Source organism: Juglans regia, chromosome 9 (genome assembly GCF_001411555.2).
Source record: "Juglans regia cultivar Chandler chromosome 9, Walnut 2.0, whole genome shotgun sequence".
Lineage (NCBI taxonomy): Eukaryota > Viridiplantae > Streptophyta > Magnoliopsida > Fagales > Juglandaceae > Juglans > Juglans regia.
This window is the reverse complement of record NC_049909.1, coordinates 16,725,267-16,746,677: the sequence shown is the minus strand read 5'-3', so window position 1 is coordinate 16,746,677 and position 21,411 is coordinate 16,725,267. Positions and strand designations below refer to the sequence as shown.

Below are 21,411 nucleotides of genomic sequence, written 5' to 3'. Positions count from 1 at the left end.
TCGTACAATTACTCCGATGCCAGTAGAGTCGCAAATGGCGACCTTAGGTGATGGCGGACGGCGTTTCGGAACTCAACTAAGTTGTGCGAAAGTGAAAACAAAAAAGCAGTTTGTTGTGCGAAAGTGAAGGGGGAAGAAAGGGTCATGTGTTTTGGACCCCCTTCCTTTACGAAACGATGTCGTTTACTTACCTCATCAAGACAAAACGTCAGTAGGGCAAGTGAAACGACGTCGTTCCTCTTGAAGTGGAAGGACGTTATTTTGATCATGTGTGTTTTTTTAAAAAAAGTCAGAGTTCGGAGTTCGGAGCCCATGCGGATTCTGATTCCGACTCTAACTCCAACATCAAACTCAGAATTTCGAATTCTGCAAACTCCGTTTACGTCGGAGTTAGAGCCTCGTAGGAACTCGGACGGAGGTCAGAGGTCGAAAATTTTGCCCACCCCTACCAATATTGCTAATGCCTGATGCCTTCTATTAGCCAACCTCAGGACATTACACATTTAATTGCGTAGCATATAATACTTTTTTAAGTTCTCCTTTTATTTCTTTTGAGAGTTGGAAGCCTGCCCAAATTATGGCTTCTTATCACTTTTGAGTTCATTATAATGAGGCTATTCGAGGTGGAAAAAGATTTCTAATGGATTGGGGTCTTCTATTTCCTTATAGTTTGATAATTGGCACCCACTTGATATTGGTAGATTCTTCCAATATATCATTTCTGGGTCCAATGAAATTCATAGGTATAAGAAAAAGTCATGTCAAATAGGTCTTTATATTACTTATTGCTATTTATATAAAATTTTTAAACAGAATTAAATGCTCAATAATTATCACAAGATTCACTTCATATATATAAATATATTTCATTTGACATCAAAGATCAGATGTTAATTAGTTAGATATAATGTCAATTCTTTTTGTTTGTGATCTTTTGAGTTATACATGAGCAGAAGATCTAATCTTTTTTAGTTATCCATATCTCAAGCGTAGACAATTAGATTGGCTAGTTCTACCATGCATGCATGCAACACAACCTTCTTTACTCTCCCTACTGTGTTATACTACAATGCCTAATTTTAAAACTTGTTGCAAAATGAGCATAAGGAGCTGAAGTAGTTGACAACAAGCCTAGCTTTAAATTTATCCCATAACCAATGATCATGACAACGGCCAGTACTGACGTTTCTGAATATTGAAACCTGTGTTTTCTCTCTCTATCTCTCAACTGATATTTAGGTGAAACCAACGAAGTCATGATGTAGTGACTAGACAATGAATTTTCCCAGAAACAGGGGGGAAGCATGAAATTTGGAATTTGGACTATGAAGAGGAAAAGGCCAACTTGAGTTCTAACTTAACACGTGGTACCATAATTAATTTTTATCATACAATAAAGAAAGGAATAAAAAACGTGTAAGACAGGAAATGACCGCTTGATGTGGCCGGGACTGGTTGGTTTGAAGCCATCGACTTCGATCGGAGACCTTTTCCAGGAACTTGAGATATGGGACTCATTTGAGATAAAAGATTGAATACGTCTGCCATTACCAAGAATAAGGGAGCCGATAATATCGGTTGCAAGTTCTGGGGCAGATTTTCCATATTTTGTCATATACCCAACATAAAAAAATGGAAAAGGAAAACAACTCGCATTTGAAATTCTACAGTAGATTCTTCGAATATACATATATTTTATTTTATTTTCCTTCCATTCACTCATTCCTCTTCATCTTTTAACCCTTATAAGTCTTGATCACTCGGCTCTCATGCAAGTGCCCAGTTCTCAAAACATATATATATATACACAAAGACAACGAGGCTTGTAAACTTCCACCTCAGACCCATCAAACAATGACAAGTACCCCATGTGGTGAAAAGTCTGTGGAGAGGTAAACTCTCCTTCTCTTTTTATGCTTTGAGGTGTGATCAGCTTTCTATGAAAGTGGCAGCAAAATTCTAATCTGTACATGTTCTTAGTTCTTCAACTTTTGCAGTGAGAATTTTGTATGCACACACACTACTATTGATGGACAAGTTTTTCGAGTTTTTTTTTTTTTTTGCAATGCATATTTCATTTATATTTATTCCCTTATATTTAATAGCCATTACGTTTTTTGTTTTCTTTAACATAAATTCTGGTACTGTCGAAAGGTTAGACTTGTTGAAAATCATGGGAAAAAAAGCTTTATTGTTCTAATCTATAGTACTCTTTGCTTCCCTATTCTGTTCACGGCATCCGGTCGCTTGAATTCTGTCGATTAACGCTTGTCTTTCTCTTTTGATACATCAAAACTCAATCCTTCACTCGGTTCTTAGTAAGAAGTTTCCTGCAAGTGTATTTCAGATAATTAAAGAGAGATGCCCCCAGTCTGACAAACTAATGTCATTTTATAATTGGTTGAATGAAGTGTCCCAACTCATCATGATCTCTTGGCTTCTATATCAACCATGAGATGAGGAGCCTTTCCTGGTTTTGTAGGTCGGGCCTTTGAGAATGAGCCTTTAATACACATGAAGTTTCTTGCATAGCAGTTTAGGGATCAATTGACTGACCTCTTGATGTGCTGCACTCTCAAATATTCTCTGAAAATTTAAAGCACCACATCTTTTTAATGTCACTTGGTTGCAGTACTTTGTCTCATTGCCTTAATTTTGTCATGGAACCAGCTGCAAAAGTTCTCTTGCTGCACTTGCCCCTCTTCAAGCAGTACTATTTGATGTGGATGGAACTTTATGTGATTCAGATCCACTCCATTACCATGCCTTCCGTGAAATGCTTCAAGAGGTGGAACTTCTTTCACTACCTACCTTATCAGCAAAAATATAAAATAAAATCTCGAAAAAACTCAGATTTCTGATTCATGTCTCTACATTTCTTTAAATCACGTTCTTCCACACCAGAAATAACTTTTATTTATCCAATGAATTATGACACATATTTTGATCTTTAACTTAAAATATGTGAGGAAAAAGCAATCAAATCCACCATGAAGAAATGGATTTATGGCAGCTTACTTGTTGCTTAGCCAAGGGAAGCTCATAATTTGTATGAATTTAATATATATATATATATATATATGAACAATAGTTATGTAGGATTGACAGCAATTGTGGTGGTGTACAGATTGGTTTTAATGGAGGAGTTCCAATTACTGAGGAATTCTACATGGAGAATATTTCTGGCAAGCATAATGATGATATTGCTGTGTTACTCTTCCCTGATGATGTTCAACGCGGCTTGAAGTCCACAGACGATAAGGAAACCATTTTTCGGAGGTACATTAAAATTGTTAGAGTAAAGCCTCTCTTCATTATAGATAGAGAAATGATAGTTGCAGTTATAAGTGTGCAATCGTCGTACAATTACTTTGAAAAAAAGTGAATAAATACAGAATTTACATGAAAAAAATAATATTTTTTTAATAATAAACCCCACTTATTTTCAAAGCGACTATACAGAACTTGCGCACTCTACGATTGTATGTAGCATTACTCTTCTAGATATTCATGTTATATATGATAAAGTTTAGAACGAACTTTCTTTGTATTTCCCTGCTTGCAATTTCTTCAAGGCTTCAACGTCTTAGACTTTCTTTAATGAAACAACATAGATTGGCCGAAGAACAATTGAAAGCTGTGAATGGCCTATATAAAGTGAAAAAATGGATTGAAGATCGAGGCTTGAAACGAGCAGCAGTTACCAATGCACCAAAACCAAATGCCGAACTCATGATATCAAAGCTCGGGCTGTCAGATTTTTTCGATGCTGTCATTCTCGGGAGTGATTGTGACCATGCCAAGCCATATCCAGATCCCTACTTGAAGGCCCTTGAAGTACTCCATGTAACAAAGGATCACACTTTTGTATTTGAGGTATGTTTTCATCTTAGGTCATATACATTTCAGAGGTATATATAGTATTGGAGTAATTCTACGTACAACTGTGAAGTGCGTAAATACCGCGTAATCATTTTGAAAAAGAGTGAGGTCTACTATTAAAAAATTAATTTTTTTTTCCATATAAATTTCATATTTTATTCACTTTTTTTAAAGCAATTACGCAACGGTTACACAATTCACAGTTGCAAATATCTTCTCTCGTAATACTGCTCCTTGAAATTTGGATTAGGATCCTCTACAATTTTCTAATCCAAATATTTTCTACAATTCAAAGAAATAGATGACAGCATGTTAGTGTCTATATCTCTCTGATCTCTGAAATTTGGTATATATTTTTTTTGGCTCTGGTAGGACTCTGTTTCAGGAATTAAAGCAGGAGTGGCAGCTGGGATGCCGGTTGTTGGTATAACTACCAGAAACCCTGAACACTCTCTGATTGAAGCAAGGCCTGCCTTCCTTGTAAAGGACTATGATGACCCAAAATTGTGGGCAGCTTTAGAAGAGCTCGATAAGAAATAAGGAACATCCACAGTACACGAAGCAGTTTATAGACATTTCCACACTAAACTCAAAATGGGTAAATAATTCTGCTGTAAAGGATCTCTTGGGTCCTCGAGGTGTAGCTACTTGACCTGCTATTCATATATTTCTATTTGGTCAACGATTAAATAAAAAAAATTTACTCCCATGTGTTAATTAGCCAGAATCAGATCGAGAATGCAATGGATTATGGAGTACACGAGCAATCTACCTGAAACCTCCATGAATCAATGTAATAGCTAACATACTTGGGATGATCAATTCAAGGCTATCATGATCCTCTAAAAAACCAGCATTTTAATACAAATACATCAATATATATATTTGAAAATAATGCTGGTAGAGAAAACTGATAGTCCAATCCTTATTAGCATGTTCCTCGGTATTATCATAGATTTTATACATGGATTTCCTTACCACACATGCACAATTCACCTCATCTGGACCATGCTACAGTATCAATCTCATCCCTTGCAGATTTGTATAGCTGGAGCCTCTTTGCACATTGCTGCCTCCTTTCCATCAATGCAGGTTCTTCGGCTAACAGTTCTGCAAGTTGCTTGCCCTGCACAATAAACGAAAAAACCACTTGATAAAAATACTGCCATCCTTCTTTTATAGCTCCTTGTAATGTATATTATAGAACTCGGGTTGGTACAACTAACTATCATTCATGCCTACCTTTCTCAAGTAATTTTTAACATATGATGAATGAATATGTCTAACATTCAGATCTGAACCACGCTAAATTTGTCCGAGTTTTACTCAAATAAGAAAATGATATATTAATAAAGCAACCAGGGATTAGTAAAATAATTGTGTTAGATCCATAGAAGGTACTTTACGAATGGCATTATGTATCAAATTCAATTAGGCATGTCTGAAGATAATTCCATCGTGAGTAGGCCAAGGAACCTATTATTCATATTCTGTTTTGAAATGGGTTTATCAAAATCTAATTTCAGCACAAAGGGTAGGGAGTTATTGCTGCATACCTCCTTTTTGCCCAGTTGAGTATAAAAATGATCGAGTAAAGACCGCTTGGCTTCCCTCACTTGACAATGAACCACAGCCTTTGGAATGGTATTCTTCAGTGTCTCTGACACCATCTGAACATAAGAGGAAACATTTGATCCTATCCTGCGGAAGTGGCCTTCAGGATATCGTTCTGCAGAGGAGGCAGCAGGGTTTCCTCCCTTCTCCACTTCCTGAGGAAGTCTCCTGAAGAAATCCACAGTCATGTATGAAGATTCCATTTCCACTAATCGCAAAGTTGTCTTCTTACTGTCTTCCCTGAATCTCTCCAATGCTTCAGCGGCAGCTCCTGCTATTTCAGCTTGAAGGGTTGGAAACTGCTTCATCTCCTGTACCATTCCAAAACACCAACTTAGATCTTCCCTTGCCGGTAAACTGCTGTTACTTTGAAACTAGTAAATTTATTAATTTCATACCTGGGTTTCTCCAATTGACCTTCTAACAATTTCCTTCAATATGACGTGAACCTGGAATATCATAATCCCAAAAACAAAAGCGGATTACAATGTTTTTTATTGGTACTAGGTGTCTGGGAACAACGTCCCGACTAATCCCAGGGGTGCAAAGGCTCTCGGCAAAAAGAGGATTACATGTGCAATGCTTGTCATTTGTAAAAGTTTGAAAAAGACCGCAATGAAACATTTAATTGTTTTTTTCATAGTGGGGGAAACAAAAAATATACCCTTACAATAGCATGTAAGAGAATATTTTTAACAATTTAATTTAATATAAATTACTTTTGGAGACCTCAATGTATGAGATGTGAGATAATTTTAGACATAATACACTTTGTGAAACTCGTAGGCCTGAATCCCCAGGGAGATGACAATTAAAAAACAAGCCCCAGGCACAGCCCATCAACCATGAGAAGTAGAAATAAAGACAAAAACACTTACGGCATCTACAGAAGCTTCCGCTGGGCCTCTGAAGTAATTAAGAGCACTCTCAATGAGGCGTCGATACGCTTGCTCAGGTGCAATAAGATGAGGCTGGTACCCATCTGCTTCTGAAACCATTTTCCTTACATTTTTCAGTGAAAGGTGGTGGTCAAATGGAAGCTTCCTCAAAGCAGCAGGTAGCTGGTGTTCAAAAACTCCATAAATCCGATCACCACCTGGTCGCCTGAGATTTTAGCAACGAAATATTGACATGAGCATATTATCTGCACTTCCCTACTCCAATATTACCAGGTATATATCATGCTTACTAAAATTAGAATTAGAATATGATCAGATGCCAACTTCATCTTGACAGATAAACATAACAAATCAAACGAAGCATTTATGTAATTAACGGCTCCCGGTTGTTAGGCAAATGATTTTTCAAACAGTAATCTATTCAAATTTTGCTAATCGAAGGTAATTATCTATAGTGTGAAGGAAAACATATCAACAAACATACAAACAAGTACACAAGAATAAGTTCCACGATCCTGAATTAAGATCTAAATGTGTTCAGACATATGAATTCAGTTTTCCATCTAAATTCATCTATTTAATTGGCTCTCATCTACCAGCTGAGATGAGATTTAAACAAATGGAAGAAAAGAAGAAACAGAGCATGGTACATTACCCTCCGTCTAAATGCTCCTTGAATATTCGATCAAATATGCGGCATAACTCTAGGATAGCATACAACTGGGCCTGATATGCACCATCGAAATAACAGCAGTCAATATTCTAACAATTCTTATTACAACATCAAAAAAGAAAAGAAAAACTCAATAATAAATAATAAATTCATAGATAAGTTTCTCACCCCAGCATCAATGGCAACCGGCCTACCAAGATGGTTTAACTCTGCTTCAAGTTCATCAATGCTTCTGTTAATCGACGATGAGATGCCTGGTATGCGAGCTTTAATTACAGATTCTAAATACTGAGATTATGACAAGTTCAAAGCATAACCAGCCATTATATAGAGTTAGAAAAAATAGTAGTAAGCTATTCATCACATTAGAGATGAAGATAGGCAGGATAAACAAAACCTCTGAAAGAATTTTTGCAAGATATTCAGAGCCCATTTTGCTGGATAGGTGTGCATAATCAGTACTCCTGGCAAAGAACTCATGCTCCCTCTGCCGAGCAGCAATCATGTCAACATTTTTGTTTATATCAGACTGTGAACGGTTTACAATTCCAACCCAAGGGTGTTGAAGCCGATAAGCTCTTCCTTCAAGAACCTTCAAAATAACATGGCAAGAAAACGCACATTAAGGGCATCAAATTGTTTTGATTCAATCTGTTTACTTGGAAGAATAGTGTTTACGTAATGCCAAGTTTGCATAAATTACAAAAAATGCAAGGGAACAGAAAAATTAACAATTACAATAACCAAGAAAAACTCATATAAGTTATTTATAAAGCTACAAGGGAAACAATCAATCTACATGCAATTTTCTAGCTTTGGATGCTTTGGAACCCTTTAACTTTTTCCGGTGTTACTCAAGGCCCACCTGGTACACGTGTAACTAATAAATAAAAATGACCACTTAGGTAATCAACTTCCTAACAGATTCTGACAAAGTAATACTACTTTTGTCCCAACATAAATATACGAATAAAGAGATCTCCTATAGATCATTTATTTTACATTAGAGGTAACACAAATTTTAACAAGAATGTTGTTTTCATTTTCAGAGAAAAAAAGGTAAGCTCCGTACAGGAAGTCAAAGAAAAACGAACTTCAACTTTTAGAAAATGGACATATATGTTTTTTTTTAATAAATAGAAATGAAAATATATGTTAAGACATTTCAAAAACTAAAATATTTAAAATGATATAAAGACAGCATATTTATGTAGGGCTCTTTTGGGCAAACAATAAACATATAGTCATAATGTAGTCGCAAAATTGCCTAATGTTTGTCTTACATCAACTACTCGAGAGGGGTTTGTAGGGTTCTACTTTATTGCATATTAAGCGTAGAATATCATCCAAAATAGAATGAGTAACATCTTCAGCAATTCTTCATCTGCATTTGATAGAGATGCACTAGAAAAGCCTCCAGCCAAGATATAAGTGTCAAGAATTTAAAGCCAAACCCTTTAGAAAAGATAAGGCAAGAATTCTTACTTCCAAAGCATTTGTTCCTTTATCCATCAAATCAAGCTTTGTCAACACACCAAATGTCCTTTCACCTAAAAAAGAAACGTGATCTCTATATTAAAGAAGAAAACCAAAAGATGAATCATGGAAGCATATTTACAGAGCTACATTCATATATGCGTAGAACTTAGAGATAACCGCATACAATGTACAGAAAATATACCTGTTGGATCAACTTCCCTTGCAAGCTTGATGGCATCAGAGGTTGCTATATCTTGATTAGCTGGAGTTATGGCCAGAATAATGCAATTTGGCTGCAATCCAAGAAACATAATTTTTTTAAATAACTAGTAAAGAACTCAAAGCAAGTAAACTACTAAGAACTTCAATAGACTATATAGCCAATCAATTTAAACGCATAATATAACAATCAATCAGCATTCTTTGCAACATCAAAAATAAGTAGCAACCAAACGGATTAATTGAAATTAAAGTGAGAAACCGGTTTCTACAGGAAATATAAGGCAACACTCCTTTGTAAATCTAATTTCCTTGATTAGATTTTAAGGCAACATTCCTCCATAGATCTGTAATGTGTATTAAAAAGGTGGTTCTACAGTTCTCTGTGCATAAAGGTTTTCAAAGGCAGCTTATGTAGTTATGAAGTTAGAACTTGTCAAACAAGAAATCAAGGAGCAAGTTATTTAACTAAGTATACAACATACAAGTATGCTTTAATAAGACTAGATTTGGGTTTCTAATTCTTGACTTTTACTGTATTCTCTCTCCCCATACATCCAAGAAAACCCCAAGGAGACCGTAACCATCCACCATTGCCGGCGAGTGACCCCTCACCGCCATCACAAACAAAGCCAACGGGCCCCGGCGAAGTGAGAAATCCCTACTAAGTGAGAAAACCCTAGATCTGCCGCCACCCACCCTTGCTGGTGAGAGATACCGCACCGTTCGTCATAGATAAAGCCGACAGACCCCAGCAACTTCCCTGAGGGCCGTCCGACATTGGTCCACCCTCCGGCGACCTAGATTTCTCTGTGTCGTCTCTCAGAGTACTCCGACAACCCCCACGACGGCTCCGTTGGTCTTGCCATCGACACAGAACGAGTCGACGCTTTCCAGCAAGTCTTCTGGGAGTACTCCGGCGTCAATGGTCTTCAGCCGTGTTCCTGTGTCGCAAATTTAGATTCTCTGAGATGCCGAATGGTTGTTGAAGGAGGGGAGTTCGTCAGTATGGGTTCTTCTATGGAGTTGGTCATAGAATCTAAATCCTTTACATTGATGAAGGAGGATAGCATGTTGGTCATCATTGAAAGGAGTCGAAGGGTGATATCTAAGTTGGTTCTGGGTTTAACAACAATACAATGATAGGCCAAGGCCATGGAAGCGTGCACAAAAGATGAGAAACAAGATTTTTTCTCTACTATCTGGGAAGGTAGACGCAGTTTCACGGCGCACCGCTGCTCGAATGCTTCAGGACGTTATATGGCGGTGGAGGAGTATGGAGGTGGAGAGAGGAGGAATTTTATTTTCATTTCTGAGGAGGGGAGCAGTGGCTGGAGAAGGATGGTGGAGGTGCTGCATGATTTTTCCTTCGGCAAGAGAGGGAGTGATGGTTTTGAAGGACAAGGTGCTGCAAGACATGGCTCTGTCAGGGAGCCACGTAGCAAGCATGTGGTGAGGCGATCCTATGCAGCAACTCTAAAGACAGGTCAGGCTTTGGGGGTTCAGAGTGAGGGGGCTCTGCAAATCATGCCTCAAGACCAACTTGTTGAGATGCACAATTCTTTAAAGGAGATTGGGAGGAGTATGGAGGTGGAGGGAGGAGGAATTTTATTTTCATTTCTGAGGAGGGGAGCAGTGGCTGGAGAAGGATGGTGGAGGTCCTGCATGATTTTTCCTTCGGCAAGAGAGGGAGTGACGGTTTTGAAGGACAAGGTGTTGCAAGACATGGCTCTGTCAGGGAGCCGCGTAGCAAACATGTGGCGAGGCGATCCTATGCAACAACTCTAAAGACAGGTCAGGCTTCGGGGGTTCAGAGTGAGGGGGCTCTGCAAATCATGTCTCAAGACCAGCTTGTTGAGATGCACAATTCTTTAAAGGAGATGGAAACCCAACTTGGCGAGTTGAAGGCAGCGACAACTATATTGTCTACAAAAATAGACCGGCTTTCAATTGGAGGCAACAAGGTTGTAAGTAACAAGATAGGCCTGAATCCTTTAAACTCAGAAAAAAGAAAACGGAAGATTGGATTCGACTCTGTCCCTATAACCAGATCCAGGAGAGTATGGCGGGTCAAAAGGAAATCTGGGTTATTTGAAGCGGGGTCTACATCGGGTATCGGTGTAGAGACATCAGTGGAATGTCATTCGCCTCATGTAACACAAAATAGACCGATAGTCGGTATTACACCCTTGGTCCCCAAAGAAACTATGGCTCCCTCGTCAGAGTTGAAGGAAAATGGTGTACTGCCAAGGTCTGAAGGAGATGTAGGATCCGCTATCACCCCAGAGGTGAAGGGATTTGTTGTCACCTCAGAATCTCCAATTGAGAGAACCAATGGAGTTGCTGGAGAACCTATGGGTTTGGCGTTGGTGCCTTGTGTAGAGTCGGGAGTGCAGTTGGATACTATGTATGGGGATAACGTTGCTCCCCTGGTCTCTCTTCCTCCAATAGCGGACTGGATTCTGCCTAAAGTTAATGAGATTCAGTAGTGTGGGAATCTCACATGGAGGATGTGAAGATCAATTTAAAGAACTAATCACTATGATTAAGGCAAGCCACGCGCTTGAAACCAAATCAAATTTCAAGAAATGCATGGAGTTACAGCGTCTTTCTTGGGCAATCAACTACGACGCTAAGGGTGATAGCTCAACTAGAGGGAAGTCAAAGGGAGGACATTGTGAAGACGGGAATCAAGGGGTTGGGGTTGGATGTTCAGGTAAAGTTTTAGTTTTACGGGAAACAAGGGGTTGGGGTCGGGTCTGGTCTGGTGCATTTTGGGTTGTTTTTCCACTGGCTTTTTGGGTCATTTTGGGCATGGTGTTTTCTTGTATACATTCAATGTACTTGGTTTCTCCTTTTGATGTATATAATTTTTTACTTATCAAAAAAAAAAAGTATGCTTTAATAAATGACCTTCCCTCATGATAGCTTCTTCCCTAGTTTACTCCGTAGCTCACTGTTCTAAGGTTATCCATTATAAAATTGAGCAAAAGAGTGAATATAGATGAAAAGAACAATCTCCCAGAATTACATAGTAAATAGAACTTAGAGAATAGAGCTACTCATTATATTCTTCTTCCTTGCTGTCTTCTAGTTGAGATATGTGCAAAACACATAAAATAGAGTCATGAAGTCAATAATAAGAATGATGTTAATAGATATAAACTCGTAAGTTGAATGAGAAAAAGCAAATAGAAGTCCTTTCTTATTACCTTCTCAACATATGAGCGAACCATGTTTTCAATATCACGAACAACACTCTCTGGCTGTCCCTCTGGAAATACCAAACACCTCAGGTTTTCAGAAGTCAAGTTAATAAAAATGAAACTTACAACATGGATAAATCCAATTAAGCAGGAGAGGGGAATTTACAGAAGCATACCTATAGCAACTTTTGTTAAACCAGGCAAATCTATCAATGTTAAGTTGACAACTGCCAGAAAATAAACTGCACTCGTCAGATAATGTAAAGGACTCCAGGACATTACGACAATTTGCATATAAAGTAAAAGTATATATATATATATAAACACTTTAATCTGCTTGGTTCGCAGGACAGCAGCAGATAAACATATGATCAGAATTATTACTAGGAAAATGTTTGGAGAGTGACCAGGGGATATAAGCTTATTAATTATTATCTATGTATGTAGTGGGATTTAAATCCCAGGTCTCTGTTCACAAGAGAGATTTTGGGTCGCTCCAAATGCTATAATCCTCCTCCTAGAGAATACATACTGTAGCACAGCAATGAATCCAATACACTTCTGAAAATCGAGATCGCAGATCACCTAGGAGCCTCATCTATGATGCATAATCGTCAAGAATTACGAAAACACAAACCAGTCAATCATTAAAAAATTGGCGTTATCTGTGGTTTCATAGATAACAGATCCAAAAAATACCATGCATCAGAGAAAACAAGGAAATCTTATTATGCTTTACTCCTAACTCAAAGTCTGAATTCAATTACCATTTTTGGAGTAGATACTGAGATGAATAGGAACAGGAGAAATCTGTTTCGACTTCCCAGTCAATCTATCAGTCTCATCCTGAATTTCCTTTCGAACCATAGCTACAGAAAAGAGACAGTCAAACAACATATTCAAAGTGCACTGTCCACTTCTTAATTTATAAAAATCACAGCAACCTCACAAAGCAATGCTAAACAATCTCTAAGCTTATATTTCCAAGCAAGGTTTGAGTGTAATGCATCAGAAATAACAGAGATTACTATAATAGCTACTATAATAACAAGTTAGATACCCAAAGTAAAAATATCAGTAAAGAATTATAGCTTGAAAATATATGGATTGTAACAAATATATCATGATTAACAAATCAACTTTGACATTACCTTGAAAATGTTGGAATATTCTGAATTTGAACATCTCATATTTTTTTTTCAGAATTGCACAGGAACAAGAAGCTTTGGTGGCCGATTTGAGGGAAATTACTAATGGCTCACAACAATGGAATTCCAACTTCATTAGGGAGGCACATGATTGAGAGGTTAGTGTCTTTGCTGAATTTTTTAACTTGCCAGGCGCCTTTGGAACTAGTGATGCAGTGGTGAATAAGATTGTTTGGACTCCTTCTAGTAAAGGGAACTTCTCTGTACACTCTTTCTATGAGGTCCTTACTACTCAGACTAGTAACCACTTTCCTTGGAAGAGCATTTGGAGGAGCAAAGTGCCTCTTAAGACTGCTTTTTTTGTTTGGACTGCATCCCTAGGGAAGATCCTGACTATTAAAAACCTAAGGAAACATGGGTTTATCCTTGTTGACTAGTGTTGTATGTGCAAAAATAGTGGCGAAACAGTGGATCATCTACTTTTACATTGTAAGTTTGCACGGCCTCATGGAATTATTTTTTCAGCAAAGTGGGATTAGCATGGGTTATGCTTGGGAGGGTGGTTGATCTACTAGTTAGTTGGAGAGGGATTAAGGGGATACCTTAGATTGTAGTTGTGTGGAAGATGGCTCCCATTGTCCCCTTTAGTGAATTTGGAGGGAAAGGAATGACCCAAATTTTGACGATTGGGAGCGCTTTTTGGAAAAATTTAAGTTTTTTCTTGAGGACTTTATTTATGTGGGCCATTGTTATAGGTTTTAATGGGCTCAGCTTTCATGATTTCCTTGCATCCATTTCAAGTTCCTAACTAGGTGTAATCTCTTACATACTTCCTCTGTATTTGGGCTATGCCTATTTCAATACGAATAAAATATCTTCTTAATTCTCAAGAAAAAAGAAATACTTCATGTATGGGTCGTAGTACCATGTTTCTTATTCAATTTCTTGAATCCTTGTACACTGTGAATAACAGAAATCATTTGTTAATGCTCACCATTTCAGAAACTGTGTTTGTCAAGTTTTTGTGCAAACATCCCAGTAAAAAATTGATCTTATTAGGAAAGAGAAAATATCAAGGATGTGGGAAGCCTAATCCAGGCCAGAAATAAACATCCTTGGCAGCCAAGCATGCAGCTGGACGGGTTTGAGAATAGTCATACATATGTGAGCCAAACAAGGCTCTCAAAAGAGAAATTATTGATAATGTAAGTATTTTTTTTTATAATGTGGAACCTCACCAAGGTAAGCCTCTTTGGACTGACCCATGGGGAGCAATTCCCTGATACCATGTATCAGATAATCCAGGATATGAGTCCACAGCTGAGCAGGTGAGCATGTAAGTGAATAAACAAAAAGGATTGCCTATAGAAATGAGAATGTACACTTTCAATTCAGTTAAAATTTTGAATGAAGGTAACTAGGCCTAGGGGTTGGCCAATTGAATAAATAATATATTTTTTTACTCTTTTAGAACACAACAGAAAGATTACCCCTTGACATCATATATGTTGAAATTGCAAAAAATCTCACGTAAGGTATTACAAATTACATTGATTGTGCTTCTAATTCGGACAATAACAGTGCTCTTGATCAGTTCATAGTAATAACTGGAGTAGAGATATGGAGAGCGAAAGGAGTGATATAGGACAGATACTAAAATTCACTAACACATTCCATCTTGTGAGTGAATTTCAAACATTAAAAAAAAAATTGTGTAGAATTCTGAAGTATTAGTGGGCCATCTTTCATGAAATAAGTCAACAGAGGGCAATAAAAAATCATCATGAAATATGAGATTACAAATATGAGGGAAACAAATAAGCAATAGAACATGTAATCATATCTCCATTCAATCAAAAGGTATCATTCCAATTAAGTGCAATAGCAATTCCACCTAAAAAATCGTGCAACCATAGATCATCATTCACCCAAGAAATGACATACAAAAATCAGTAAATCGTTTTTTTGGCATGTGAAGGAACTCTGCGTAGTCTTGTAGACCCTGGTCCGTTTTCTGCAGCTGCAACACTAAAGGCCTCCTCGTCACAATCCCTGAAACTCCCCAGCCAAATTCAGTTTATCAAATAACAAAAACTTTTATATTAGACAAAGAAAACCAAGCAGAAGGAAATGCAGTGAACATCAAATTATTAATTTTTTATTTCTTTTATTTTATTGGAGCAAAATTTTCATTAATTAAAATAACTCGGCTTGTAAGGGAAAATGATCTAATAAAACCATTTAAGTTCAAGAAATTCAAAATAAAAAAAGAAAAAGTGAAAGTGAAGTATAAAAAGAAAATAAACTCTGTTCAGACTACTACGCTCAGCCAAGCCTACTACAGCAGTATTATCATTCTTTGAGAACAAAAGCCAACATCAAACATAAAAAGGAGTCAAAGTTTTCGCTTGTCTTCCTTCCATGATTCCATCCAATTTATCATCAACCAAATAGACTGAAAATTCGGAATCAATATAAGAGCATATGAAAATTATTTGGAAAAAAAAAACAAAAAGAAAAAAAAATTATCAAAAAAAGTAATAAAACAAAAAACTAACCTGATCCCCTTGGAAGAAAATCACGCCCGACAATGCTCTCCAACACCGACGACTTTCCCGAACTCTACACTCTCACCCAAAACACATCACAGTCACAAACACACTAGACGCATCATGCATGCACACAAACGTAGAGAGAAAAAGCTGGGCCATAGCCCTTACATTCCTTTAAAAACGGACAAAGGAAGAGAAACATATGCATACGGACAAACAGTTACACTAGTAGAAAGAGAGAGGAAGTGAGAGAGAGAAGAGCTGACCTGGCCACCGACGACGACGACAGAAGGAAGGGCTTCCCAGAGAGTAGGCAGAGCAGTGTCAGCAGCACCATAGTCACCGAGGACAGTGCACGCCCTCTGAATCCGGTTCACAAGAGAAATCAAGCTCTCCATAGTGCCGCCCATTTTGAAAACCCTAGAGAAAGAAGAAGAAGAAGTATAGGGGCGGAAGAGGGAGACAGAGATGCAGCAGAGAAGAAGGAGAAGGGGAAGAAGAAGAAGGAAAGCTATTTTTGCCAGTGATGGTTTTCTCGGCAAGTTTGAAAATATTTTTCTGAATATTTAAATTTTATTTCTCTGCTGATTTGGATGCGAGATTGAGAGTGACGATCTGGTAGAGAAGATGTTGGTCGTGGACTCGTGGATTCGAATTTCGACGTGCCGCATGTTCAGCTCCGTTTAATGTTTTTTTTATTTTCAAAAAAGTCTATCCAATCATGCTCGTTTTGAATCCGGTCAATGCATTTTTTTAGAGTTCTTTTATTCTTTACAAAAATTTCTATTTTTGAGTACGTCACGGTCACACACTCAGCACTAATTTAGATTATGATGAAATAATTTTAGATAAAAAGTAAAATTTAAAAAAATATTATTTTTTAATATTATTATTATTTTAAAATTTAAAAAAATTAAATTGTTTGTTATATTTTATATAAAAATTTAAAAAAAATTATATTAATGAGATGAGATCAGATACTTTTCGAATCTAAACGGAGCCTTAATAAAATATTTATATGATATAATTTAATTTATAAGATAAATTTTAAAATTTACTTTTTATCATTTAAGTGATGAGGATAATGTATTCTACACACATACTTGATAATAAAATAACTCGTATTCATATCAATATGTAGAGCACGTCATTTACATTATTTAAATGTTAAAAATTTTATAAATAAATTTTAAATTTTAAATTTTAAAATTTATTTTTCAAATATAATCTCTATCCACTGACTTAAAAATAGAATTTCTTTTGTTCTATTTCTCAAATTTTCCCATTCTTTAAAGTAGATCATTTAATTCAAATAATAAATTAAAAATATGTTATAACAATACATTTAAGTCTATTATTTAGATTCTTCGTCAGTGATAGATACGGTTGTGCATTTCTTTTAATTACTAAATTGTTTTCTTCTTTAAAGCCTCCATGCCTCTTCAATTTTATTTTTTTTATATATATTTTTTCCTCCTTCCTAGTATTGGATTATGAAAAATTGTATACTCCACAGTCCACACTGACATTTTATTTTTATTCTATTATATAAGATGTGATATATTTATTATTATTAAATAATCTTTTATTAAATTTAATAATAATAAATATATCATATATTACGCAGCGAGATAAAAGTATAATGAGAATGTAGTATTTATAGCATTACTCTTTGAATATTATTTTGGCGGAATCCACTTTGAATTGCTTATCCAAAAGATGAATGGGCCGAATAAAGAACAAAAACTGAGCTCGATTAGATATTTAAGAAGCCCAACAAAGGCCCAGATCCACTTCAAATGAAGAAAGAGTATTTATTATACATTTATTAAATAATCTGGGCAACTTTTAGGCATGGGCTGGAAGTCCAAGACGGGAAAAGCCACCTATTCCCACATCGGAAATAAACGGAAGGACAGGTAGGAATCAGCGCGTAGAAATGAGAAGAGAGGGGAGCCGAGAAACGTACTTACCTGGACGGGGTCGATGGTCGATCGAGAAGGGCCATGGCCTAGGCTAGTGACCTCCATTGCACGCAGGAGGGGTGCTCGCCTAAGGTCTCCCCAATGTGGGAGAGCCTACGTCATAATTTGTGCTAGTGGGGGCCTGCGTTCGCGCGGCCCCTGCCTACTTACCAAACTCAAAAAGGTTTTCTTTCAAGATCGATATTACGTTTGATATCTTGAATATGTTGTTTACGTTTGATGTCTAGAATATGTTGTTTTTTCAACCCATCTTTTCTGGGTAAGAGAATCTCTTCCTTGATTGTTTACATGAGATGAGAATAGGGAACAAATAGGGTTCACATGAAAAAATTAATTTTTTTAATAGTGAATCTCAATCTTTTTCAAAAGGAATACGCGGTGTTTGTGCACTCTAAAACTATATCTAGCATTGCTAAAGTGTCCAACCATGGTGAAGAACCTGAATCCGATGTTATTCTTCAATACCTGATTTATAATGTTTCTCACTTCCTTTGCCAAAGTGCGAATTACAATCTTCCATAATACTCAGCTATACTCGCGAAATTGATTCATAAAAGGCACATTGACTATTTATAACCATGGTCTTGGATGATGGTGGGAATAGAATAAAATGCTAAAGCAGATAATTAGAAAGGAATGTATCTGATAGAATCATCATCAGCAGAGAGTTCTTTTCCTTTTCACAATGAAAATCCTGGGTTTTACATAGCTTTTTCTTATAATAATTGTAGTTCAATAGCTATGCATTAACAGACCTCAACGACAGCCCCGGAAGGCTCACCATTGCCGGTTTTATTTGCCTTGGATTTAGAGTCATCGAGGTAGTGTTGATAGATGTAAGAAAGAAAGCCCCAGATGGCTAACAGCAGGGCCATCACCTTCATCCCATCCAACTTGTCGTGGAAAAATATTACTGCAAGAATTGGAACAACAGGCAAAGCCAATGTACCAATGACATTGGAGAAGAGAGATGATACCTCAACGATCAACCCCAACATCCCCACTGAAGAAATTTGCCATGTCACAGCCGTCCAAATCAGAGTCATCAAGTAGGATACCCTTCCTTTTCCATATTCCTTCATCTCTTTCCCCAAGACTTTCCAGTCTCCGCTTGCAAAAAGTCCTACCACACACACACATGTTGCGACTAGCGACGGGTATATTTGCATATTCAGGACAGCAGAGAAGGTCTCCCTTTTTATTACCCTCTGGAAAGACAGCTGCACTAGGGAGAGGTATAATGAGAATGTTGCAGATGCACCGAGAGTGCAAAGGAATCCAATTACATACTTTCCTTTAGGGACTCCAGCATCAGTGTTTTCAGAGTCAGCATTGACTGCAAGAAGGGATGCTGACATGGTAACAAGGACTAGAGAGTTGAAAATAAAAGGTGTGAACTTTTGTGAATTGAGGAAGAAGGAGAAGATCGCATTAAAGGCCAATTGGGTTGCGCATAGAAGTGAATAAGTAGAGACAGGGAGGTATAAGAGTCCATATGAATACATCATGTTATCACCTGCCAATAGGAGGCCGAAGGCGAGGTAGAGTAAAGTGAGCCTCGAAAGAGGTGGTGGTGTGGCAGTGGCAGAGGAAATGGTTGAGGAAGTGGTTGAGGTGGATGCCATGGATGGTGAGAACAAAAATAGGAGGGGAACTAAAATTGGGAAGCCTGCTGATTGAACAAATGTTGCCATCCATTTGCTATTCCCACCTTCATCATAGTATAATCTTCCCAAGAGAGTGGCTGTAGATTGGCCGGCAAGAAGAAAGAGAGTATAGGTGGCCACACGAAGCCACCACTTACAATGTTTGAGCCTAGGAAGTTGTAGCAGCAGCTTGGTAAAAGAGGTTCCCTCATGTGAGCTTTGCTCTCGATCATCACCTAATCATACACAGATAGAGACAGAAACTAGATGGTATGTTTTTCACCATGTAACCATGACCCCCAGTGCAGAGAAAACGATTAAAATTGATGTAGAAAATATGCATGTTGTTCAACAATAAATCGGTGAGTTTGTCAGTGACTGACCTAGGGTTTCTCCTTGCAGCTCGAGAGCAACCTCCATCAAGATTCAGATAATTACAGACTAGCTCAACAAAAATATAAGCTAGCTCCTCTTTCTTCTGTTGTTATGTACTTCTAACAACGATCTTGATGAAGCATTATAGAAGACCTCTGAAAGGGTCAAATCAAGATTAACTGCTTCAATCTACACTACTTTATGCACGCACTCATCCGCTGAACTTCTCTTCAAAAACTCAAGAAGCTAATCACCAAAGTTGACTTAATACGGCAGATATCGGCCTTCGCTCATTTGGAACCTGTTCACATGCATTAGACTCATGTTTGGAGACCACAAGAGTGTCAGACTCTCACGGAAAACCAAGGTGAGCTGGCTTGTAGAATACAGGGTCAAAATTGGTTAGCTTGCCAATTTTCCCTTGGGAGTTATACTACTCTCTTTTTTTTTATTTACTATATTTTCATCGTCCCATGAAACGATATTAAATTAATAAAAAAAAAATTAATATGTTTCACTTGTCAAGCAATTATTTAATACCATATAATAAGATGTTAAGAAAAAATCATTTTTTTTCCCGCTTATAGATGAGGATTGTCTAATAAAGCTAACAAAAAGGTGCCAAGTTTGTTAGATGTTTTGGTTTGAGAGGGATTTGTTTGGTTGAAAAAATTGCTGAAGTCAAGATGGCAAGAGGCCAATCAGTAAGAGCTAGTTCTTACTTCTTTGCTAAAAGACATCATGATTTTGTAATACAATCTTTTTAGCTCGTTTGGGTAGTGAAGTATTATGAGAACACTCAACTATTATTTATTATTTTATCATTATTTTTCATCTACTTTTTACTACTATTCAATATTTTATTTTTTTTATTACTATTCACAAAATATTTGAGATCACTTCTCTACCCAACTTTAATCTTTAGGAGGAGGTTGTTGCGAAAGTCACCATGGGTGCAGAATAAAAACCAACATGAACCATTTTGCAGAGACTTGGAAAATTGGGGTGATTTCCACATTTTTAAAGCTATGCCTTGAGGAAAACACCATGAAGTAATTCATATTTGGGATGACTTCCATTTTGATGTAGATACAATTATAAGTATAGTTGTTTATGTGGTATTTTTATGCTCACAAATCAACGGTGCTCCAATTGGTCAAAAAAAATTAAAGTTCAGGTGTTCACTGTTCCCCACATCAGTCAAAGATCACAAAGGGTTTGGAGCAGCTTTGTATTATAAACAACAGAGAAAGAATAAACAAGGCATAGCTTTCTTAATAGTCTCTGCCCTCTTGACTATTATTAGTATTATATAGCATAGTAGTTATTGTCAGTTTAATATCTTATGCATTGTTATTAATACAGCTTTTTATAAGTGCATGCCGTGATGCCATTGCTAGAGGTGGAGTATTTTATCTAACCTCCTCAAACAACATTCAGAATTGCTTTTGTTCTGAATAGCCCTTATGCAATAAAAAAGAAAGGAAAATGATTTATCTACAACACATTTTACAACACATTGTACAACAATGTGTTAAATGAGGGGTATTATTGTAAAATCATCTTATTTTTATAAGATGATTTTACAATAATACCCCTCATTTAACACATTGTTGTACAATGTGTTGTAAAATGTGTTGTAGGTGTATCACTACTCAAAAAGAAATAGATGTCCTGTGAATGATTGCAAGACAGGAATAACAGGAGTTGTTCTGCTGCACAGTGCAGCTTAT

At 37.0% G+C, this 21,411-nt stretch overlaps 3 protein-coding genes and 1 non-coding gene across 4 annotated transcripts; 2 read left to right on the top strand and 2 right to left on the bottom strand.

Moving 5' to 3' along the window:
• The first annotated feature begins 1,722 nt into the window (after nt 1–1,722).
• Nucleotides 1,723–4,774, top strand: LOC109008038 (haloacid dehalogenase-like hydrolase domain-containing protein Sgpp). The gene is made up of 5 exons (XM_018987976.2): nt 1,723–1,892; nt 2,671–2,788; nt 3,128–3,279; nt 3,615–3,876; nt 4,255–4,774. Exons 1-5 carry the CDS (start codon nt 1,855–1,857, stop codon nt 4,420–4,422), a joined length of 738 nt encoding a protein of 245 aa, XP_018843521.2. The 5' UTR covers nt 1,723–1,854; the 3' UTR covers nt 4,423–4,774.
• LOC109008037 (dynamin-related protein 1E-like) lies at nt 4,652–16,342 on the bottom strand. Its single transcript, XM_018987975.2, has 15 exons — nt 15,939–16,342; nt 15,679–15,742; nt 15,065–15,172; nt 12,740–12,841; nt 12,149–12,199; nt 11,979–12,040; nt 8,750–8,840; nt 8,554–8,618; nt 7,466–7,660; nt 7,237–7,356; nt 7,051–7,121; nt 6,375–6,600; nt 5,895–5,945; nt 5,439–5,807; nt 4,652–5,008 (listed from the first exon to the last, which is right to left on the bottom strand). The coding sequence occupies exons 1-15, from the start codon at nt 16,080–16,082 to the stop codon at nt 4,880–4,882; spliced, it is 1,848 nt and encodes a 615-aa protein (XP_018843520.2). The 5' UTR covers nt 16,083–16,342; the 3' UTR covers nt 4,652–4,879.
• Nucleotides 16,343–17,637: 1,295 nt separating this feature from the next.
• LOC118349494 lies at nt 17,638–17,799 on the top strand. Its single transcript, XR_004802451.1, has one exon. It is a non-coding gene; the product is annotated as a U1 spliceosomal RNA (small nuclear RNA).
• A 425-nt stretch (nt 17,800–18,224) lies between these two features.
• Nucleotides 18,225–20,014, bottom strand: LOC109008039 (probable purine permease 11). The gene is made up of 2 exons (XM_018987980.2): nt 19,687–20,014; nt 18,225–19,539 (listed from the first exon to the last, which is right to left on the bottom strand). Exons 1-2 carry the CDS (start codon nt 19,721–19,723, stop codon nt 18,404–18,406), a joined length of 1,173 nt encoding a protein of 390 aa, XP_018843525.2. The 5' UTR covers nt 19,724–20,014; the 3' UTR covers nt 18,225–18,403.
• Nucleotides 20,015–21,411: the final 1,397 nt, after the last annotated feature.